Source organism: Brachyhypopomus gauderio, chromosome 3 (assembly GCF_052324685.1).
Source record: "Brachyhypopomus gauderio isolate BG-103 chromosome 3, BGAUD_0.2, whole genome shotgun sequence".
NCBI classification, from domain to species: Eukaryota; Metazoa; Chordata; class Actinopteri; order Gymnotiformes; family Hypopomidae; genus Brachyhypopomus; species Brachyhypopomus gauderio.
In genome coordinates this window covers 21716152-21723850 of record NC_135213.1, presented here as the reverse complement: position 1 = coordinate 21723850, position 7699 = coordinate 21716152, and the positions used below count along the sequence as shown (strand labels likewise).

At 49.7% G+C, this 7699-nt stretch overlaps 1 protein-coding gene across 4 annotated transcripts in view; it reads right to left on the bottom strand.

Moving 5' to 3' along the window:
- Nucleotides 1-2482: 2482 nt before the first annotated feature.
- rhbdf1b (rhomboid 5 homolog 1b (Drosophila)) overlaps nucleotides 2483-7699 on the bottom strand; it is a 38136-nt gene continuing 32919 nt past the window's right edge. For all 4 annotated transcript variants that reach the window (XM_077000317.1, XM_077000318.1, XM_077000315.1 and 1 more), the window contains 13 exons: nucleotides 7475-7597; nucleotides 6845-7008; nucleotides 5860-6111; nucleotides 5574-5685; nucleotides 5412-5486; nucleotides 5069-5230; nucleotides 4672-4772; nucleotides 4520-4583; nucleotides 4253-4347; nucleotides 4086-4161; nucleotides 3788-3888; nucleotides 3515-3668; nucleotides 2483-3281 (listed from right to left, as the gene is read on the bottom strand). In XM_077000317.1, the coding sequence (XP_076856432.1) occupies nucleotides 2862-3281; nucleotides 3515-3668; nucleotides 3788-3888; nucleotides 4086-4161; nucleotides 4253-4347; nucleotides 4520-4583; nucleotides 4672-4772; nucleotides 5069-5230; nucleotides 5412-5486; nucleotides 5574-5685; nucleotides 5860-6111; nucleotides 6845-7008; nucleotides 7475-7597 (1899 nt within the window). In that variant the 3' untranslated portion in view covers nucleotides 2483-2861. The remainder of the gene's footprint in view (nucleotides 3282-3514; nucleotides 3669-3787; nucleotides 3889-4085; nucleotides 4162-4252; nucleotides 4348-4519; nucleotides 4584-4671; nucleotides 4773-5068; nucleotides 5231-5411; nucleotides 5487-5573; nucleotides 5686-5859; nucleotides 6112-6844; nucleotides 7009-7474; nucleotides 7598-7699) is intronic.

Genomic DNA, 7699 nt, shown 5'->3' with positions numbered 1-7699 from the left:
AAAGATAATTAGTCCTAGTTAGGTAATACAGATTAATGCCACAAATAGCCCTCATAATGCATTCATACTGGGGTCATAGCACCACCTTCAATGTGCTTTGACTAATGTCCATTTTAAACATCATCTATCTGGTGCACTCTCCCCTTCAGTATGACAGGAAGGGGGTGCACAGGTGGTAGATGGGTCACATATTGGGACTGAGGCTCTGTCTCCACTCAGGCATGACTTTAGTGGCTGGAGCAGGTGCACCATGGCTGTCCCCCCCCTCCAAAACACACACACACACACACACTCATACTCATTTACCTGGAAGCCCCAGGCCTGGTGAGGCTCGGGGGGAGCCTTCTGCAGCCCACGCACCCATCTGAGGGACAATGAGGAGAGACGGCCTGCCACCGACCACCTGCTGTGCAGCTGCCTGGGTCCAGTTTCAGGGTCGGCTTTCAGCGGCTGTCCCCAGCAGCCCCTCAGCCTCCTAGACGAACTGCCCACCGGAATGGATGGGACCCGCTGTGTGCAGTTGATCATCTTCACTAGGTCCCGGTGGACCTTCTTTCATTATACTTGGTGTCCCATCAACATTTCATAACGGAGTTCTGAAACGGCTTTTTGTTTGGTGTGTTGGGTGCATCGGCTCAGCTTGGGGAAAGTTAGGGTTAAATAATATATATGTGATTCTGATTCCTTGTATAAGAAATGTATTTGTTTGCTGTGGTCTTTAAAGCTTGGATGTTTCAGTGTATTGCCTCAGAGAGCGGGGCTCTGGTTAATCTATGAACGCCTGAATGCAAAAATGTTTCCTCTGTGACCTAGGAGGTCAACTGTTAAATTCCTAACCTGCTCATGATAACCCATCCCATTAAAATGGACATTGTTTGTTAAAGCTCTGAAGTTAAACATGGCTGGCAATGTGGAAATGCACAGTAATTATTATAGTAATTAAATATTACATAACATCATATACAGAGAACTACATAATGACCAGACCTCAGAAGGATGTCCCTACAGTAGAAGGATAACAATATGATTTAGAACGTTTTACTTTTACATACAGGAACTGTGTTTGTCCAGCGAGGCAGAATGAGAAGGCCTCACTGTTGTACAGATATATGCACAGATACATACACCTGACAGATGAACAATACAACAAAATGCTAAAGCCAGTTGAAGGGAGAAATGCCAAATTGGGGGGTGGGAGGAAGAATGTGGATGATCTAAAGCAGCGCTGTGTCCTGGGAAGTCGTGCAGAGACCTAGGCCGGCACTACGGAACAGCCTGCGCCTTGTCCGAGCGTAGCCCTAATCAGTACATGTGTGTTGTGCAGGCCTGGAGTGTGTGTTGTGCAGGCCTGGGGGGAAGGGTTTGGGGGATTAGAGTATATCTCCCCACACACTGATTTGATGCTGATCAATGATTTGCGATATGGCCCTCTTACCCTAAAATTACCATCTCTATAGGGCAGCACGTGGAGAGTGTGGGGGCTGGGGCAGAGACAAGCTCATTTCCTCTGTAGTGCCGGGGTGGGTTTGATGTATAGAGCCGCTAAAATCTGTGATTGCACTGGCTGCCTCTCTCAGCTGTTCCATTGTCCTTAACCTGGGAGAGAGAGGCAAGGAGATGATGGAGAAGGAGAGGTCGAGGGGATGGAGGGGAGAAAAAGACGAGACGAGAAATGGCATGGAAGGTGATGAGTCGTCTCTTATGAGAGGCGGGAGGCTGCAGCGTCACAGTGGCACTGATCCAGGATCTGTGATCATCAGTGGAAGAGCACTTGAGCGACTTCAGCTGCCCCCAGCCTGGCGCACACATTCATTTGCTGCCTCTTAATTACCATCTCGGCTAAACTAACACAGGCTCTGTTGTGTTCTGTTTGCTACATTAGAGAACGGGACTTGGGGGTGGGGTGGGGGGTTGTAATTAACATAGCTCACAAAAGAAGAGAGCTTTATTTTTCTTTCCTTTTTTGAGCAGGAGGTGGAGGAGATGGAGGAGGTAGGGGAGAGACGGTGAGGCATGAAGATGGATCTCCGTTAACGTACTCCCGCGTTCGCCGGGCCAGGTCACTTCTCAAAGCCTGTAGCAGGCAAAGACGCAAACCTGCGATCCCTCCCCTACACATGCACGATGGAAAGGGCAGCACAGCACTGGGGGGCTTTGCAGCTGCATCTTCTCAGCACCTGTAACACCAGGGCCTGTGAGTCCTGCCTCAAGCAGCTGTCTGAGGAAACGGCCTGCTGGGGATGGGGAGGGGGAGGGGCTTAGGTTTTAGATTACAGAACCACACGCTGATGTCAGAATGGATGACCAATTACATGACCAATTAGAATCTTGGTCAGATTCTAAAAGCACTAAAACCAGTGGGTCTTGATTTGATCTGGTGCATGATATACATGATATACATGGAATAGAGTTCCATGAGAGAAGGATTATTCTGAGATTGACATCTCATGCAATTACTTTCATGTTTACAGATAAAAAGAAGACACACATGATGTTACGTTTACTGTCAATGTATTCTGTATTACAAGTGAGCAGGTAGCTAAAACGTTACCAAATATTCAACACTCCAGTAGCAGTGGATGTACTGAAGATTAAGAGCATACTAGCTAACAGAACTCAGAGGTAACAGAACATGGCAGCAGTTGTTATTGACCTACAAGGCACTTGGGAAGTGCCCCCTTGGAAGGGCAGTTCTTTGAGTCTGTCAAATAAAGGCAATCAAAAACATTGAGTGTGAAACAGCTAGACCTTCATGCGAAGGAAAGCCCGGGCAGAACGTTGGAGCCACCGAGTCTTTTTAACCGAGGGTGTGGACGTGGCGTGGCGGCAGCCCCCGTGTCTCCGTGCCTCTCCCCCAGGCTTCAGTGGAGGTGGGTGTTGAGGTCGTACCTCTCGCAGAACTTCTCCGTCAGTGGCACGCAGGTGAGCAGCTCGCACCACTCGCACTGCAGCGGGTGGACGTAGAAGAGCAGGGCCAGCGCGGCCAGCGCCGCCCCGTACAGCGCCAGGGCCGCCAGCACCTGGCACCGCTTGCGGCACATGTCGGCGCGGCCGAAGCTGACGTAGGGCAGGAAGGCGAAGGAGAGCAGCAGGCCCGAGAGGAAGCCGCACGCCTGCGCGAAGTTGTCGGTCCACGGCAGCAGGCCGAAGGCGAAGAGGACGAGTACCACGCACAGCAGCTTGGCCAGGGCGCGCCACGGCCGCGCCAGGATCTGCCAGCTCTGGAAGAGCTCCACGAACAGGCAGGCCAGGATGCCGAACTGGGAGCCCGCCGGCCCCACCTGGTGGTGGCAGGCGGGAAGACAGAAAAGCAAAAATGCTAGGGTTAACTCGATTCAGCGATCGATTCAGACATGTCCGTCTCTCTGTGTGTGTATGTGTGTGTGTGTGTGTGTGTGTGTGTGAGAGAGAGAGAGAGAGAGAGAGAGAGAGAGAGAGAGAGAGAGAGAGAGAGAGAGAGAGAGAGAGTGTAGAGAGTGTGGAGAGTGTGGAGAGCGTTCGTCAGCTACTGCACCTCAGCCCTGTAGGGGAGGAAGATGGCACTGGCCAAGTTGCCCGTAATGCCACTCAGGATGTAGATGATGGATATGCGCAGCCAACCAGCCAGCTTCTCCAGATCCCTCAGGATGGTCATCTGGAAGCACACGGACACCAGGCAGTGCACGATCCTGAGGAGAGGCATAACAAGGGGAAGGCTTCACCACAGCCCCTCCGCCAACAAGGGCTTACGCTAAAACACTGACCACAGCCTTTTAGTGGACTAGCAGTCCGGGCCTTGAGCACTTACCCAGCGTGCAGGAAGAGAGAGAGCCACAGGCGGTAAAACTGATCTGGGACGTCTGGGTTGAGGAAAGGTAGCAGGCCACATACATCATCCATGCAGTGCACCTGACATAAGTCACATTTGGGAGAGCTATGTTTACCTATGAGTTTGGACTGCCACCCAGTGGTGGGTCTCCAGCTAGGAGAAGCATAGCTAAGAAGAGATTATAAAATAAGAGTGCTTCCCCTGCTGGTTATGTTTATGTTTACAACCTGTGCTACAAAAGACAGTAACATGCTGGAGTGATTGGAGGGAAATTCACCTGAGAGCAAAGCGTTGCTTCTTCATGAAAATACCCCTTCATAAAGTCACAGTACTCTCTGGATGTGATTTCACACCTGCACGACAAGACAATCACCTGTGACAATTATCACAAACATCACATGACAATAATCTAAATGGAATCACAGCTGATTGGTCCACTCTTACCTGCCTTTGGTTCCAATGCAGCATGGTCTGCCTGTAATCACACAGTCTATGTGTGGCAGGTTTGTGTGGTTCCCTGTGCTGTACCTGGTGCAGATCTGAAAGAGGACACACAGCGTCTGTGACCCTGTCGCCGCTCCCCACCCCGGCCGTAACCAGGGGAGCGTTCATGAGTGTGGTTCGGCTTTTAGTAATCGATCCTTATTGATCATGACAAATTGATGGCGTGGAATGCTGCGGCCCCTGCTGCTCTCGCTCTCTCATACTCACAGGCCACTTGGTGATGTCATCGGGCCACTCGTGGGGGGAGACAGAGGCTGGCTCCAAACAGGTCCTGGCATCAAAGCGCAGGGCCGTCAGTCAGATGCCCGTATCACATTTGGACAGAGCCAGTGCTGAGCGTGCAGGAACAGAGGCGTTACCTGGGGTCCTGGTGACACACGGAGCCATGTTGACGCTGTTCACCATTCATATATGGAACACTAGGGTGCTGCGGCCATTTCACCCACACAGCCAATGTACTCTGAGAGAGAGAGAGAGAGAGAGAGAGAGAGAGAGAGGGGCAGAGAGAGAGAGAGAGAGAGAGGCAGAGAGAGAGAGAAGAAGAGAGAAAGAGAGAGGCAGAGATAGAGGACGAGAGAAATGGAGAGAGTCAGAGAGAGAGAAAGAGAGGCAGAGAGAGAGAGAAAGAGAAAGAGGCAGAGAGAGAGAGAGGAAGAGAGAGAGAGAGATACAATATATCTAATAACATATTTGGGCAAAGGGTCAGCCACATGCATTTGCACAGGTCTGTCACATGAGTGAGTGATTGGCACTAACAGAGCACTCCTCCTGAGAGGTCTGCAAGCATCCTGATTGGTCGTTGCGGACACAGCAGGCTGAGTGGCGCTCTGTTTCTCTCTTCTCCTGAATCAGGTCGTGCACCTGCTGGTCCTGGCGCATGCAGGGGGAGAACTTGGCTCCCAAGTGAATCAGCGCCTCCTACAGTACATTACATGTTACTACACTGAACAACTGTTGTCTAGACATCAAGCTTTAAGGACCAGATTTCCAGACAGTCCAAGACAAGACTAGAACTAATTTGATTGGCACTTCACCTTTGAGCAACAGTTTTTAAGACTGAGAAACAGGCCCTAACCTTGTGTTGAAGACAGTAACTTACCGAGCTTGGTCCGACCCAGAAGTTCTCTTGCTGAACAAACTTGACATTCTCATAAACTCCCTTATTCCTTAAAACCTAAAATATGAAATGAATGTATTGAATGTGCAATAATTATGTACTATACTATAGTAATGTAATGTGATGTAATGTGAAGGGACTCACAGAATCTACAGTTTCATGTTGGGAGAAGCCCACAGGTGCGATGCCATAGATGGAAACTGACAGGATGGTGATAAGCAAGTGAACAAATGTTATCCAGTATGTGAAGAAAGGCCTGTAGGCAAAAATAAAGTCTGAACATCAACATATAAATTTGAACATTGAAATACAAATGGATATGTAAAAGTGTGCATGTGTAATAGCGTGCATGTGTAATAGCGTGCATGTGGTTTGTAGTGTTGGTTTGAATATCAAAGACAGAAGCAGCAGCAATCTGGGAATCTGTCACCTGTGGTCATTCATGTCGTCTATCTGTCTTTTCACATAGCTGTCAATGCGCTTGCGGTAGGTGCGGTTGGTCAGCCGGCCCACCATGCCCAGGCCGTACGGGCGCTTCTCTCTGGCGAAGAGTTTCCTGACGGGCATGGCAATGCGCTGGCCCCGCCTGGGCCCGCCCACACTCACTACCTCCTGACATAAGCGCAGTTTGGGCTGAACCTGAACACCATCCCTTGCTCTCCTCCAGCCTCTCTCCAGAGGCCTAAAGAGAGAGAAACAGGGAGAAAGAGAGAGAGAGAAAGAGAGAGAGAGAGAGAGAGAGAGAGAGAGAGAGAGAGAGAGAGAGAGAGAGAGAGAGAGAGCGCAACATTCACAATGATACCGCTACCATTAGGTAATGCAATGTTGATAAAGAAACTAACCAATGAAGAACACAGTAGAGATGAATCCTGCATGGGAGTAGATGAGATACAGCCTGAAACTGTAGAGTGCACATGTAATGCACCTGTAAGAGTAGTGTAGTACTACTCATAACTGGCTTCAGTGTGTGTCTGTATGTGTGTTTGTGTGTGTGTGCGCGTGTGTGTGTGTGTGTGTGTGTGCGTGCGCGCATGTGTGCAAATGTGTGTATATGTTTGTGTGTTTGGAGTGCAGACGTGTGTGTGTGTTTGTGTTTGTGGGTGCGTGGTGCATGTGTATTGTGTATGAATGTTTGTGAGTGTATGTGTAAGTGTGTGTGTGTGTGTGTGTGTGTGTGTGTGTGTGCGTGCATGTGTGTGCAAATGTGTGTATATGTTTGTGTGTGTGGGGGAGTGCAGACATGTGTGTGTGTGTTTGTGTTTGTGGGTGCGTGGTGCATGTGTATTGTGTATGAATGGTTGTGAGTGTATGTGTAAGTGTATGTGTGTGTGTGTGTGTGTGTGTGTGTGTGTGTGTGTGTGTGTGTGTGTGTGTGTGTGTGTGTGTGTGTGTGTGTGTGTGTGTGTTAAGCTCACAGCATTAAGTGGCTCCTCTCTAAGTCAGTCTTGCCCAAGGCGCTACCAGTCAAGTCAGCCTCCTCGGGCGCTTGGCTGACGTCGCTCTCACGGATGGCGGCCTCTGAGGGCGACTCAAACACGTCATCCATGTATGTGGACAGTTCCTCTTGTACAAGCCCATCCTAATCACACCAACAGTTCTGTCACAACCACCACCTCCATTAACGATCGCCATCAGATGTCAGGGGCAGTCATGATCTGGAGGTTAGGGAACTGGTCTTGTGACTGGAGGGTCATGGCTAGGCCATGACTGAAGTGCCCTTGATCAAAGCACTTAACCCCAACTGCTCCCCTGGCGCCGGGCTAGGGATGCCCACCGCTCTGGGCATGTGTGCACCACAGCCCCCTAGTGATCAGTAGTGTGTTCTCAATGCACAGATGGGTGAATGCAGATGACTAATTCTGATTGAGGTGTAAATCACAATTGGTTAATTGGCAACTTATAATGTCCATTGTGAAAAAGCTGAAGTGCTTTTACACCACATATCCTCTAGGGGGCAGAGTTGGTAAAAAAGAAAGAGGGACCTTTAGATCAGGCATTGTAGGTGTACAGTATACCAGATGGTTAAACACTTTTGGCAATCTCACCTTTGTGAAGAATGAGGTGTCCAGCTCATCAAGGAAATCTCCCGTGTCATCCTCCAGGAAGCCGGCTGCAGTGAAGCTACGTCTGTGTGCCCGGCGAATAGTACCCTCTCTCACGGAACGGCCCTGAGAGAACCACCACCATCATCATTAGCAGCAATAACAACAAGTAGAAAAAATAATGACTTTTAAAACAGCTCCATGCTGTTGCTGTTGCAGAGGCAGGAT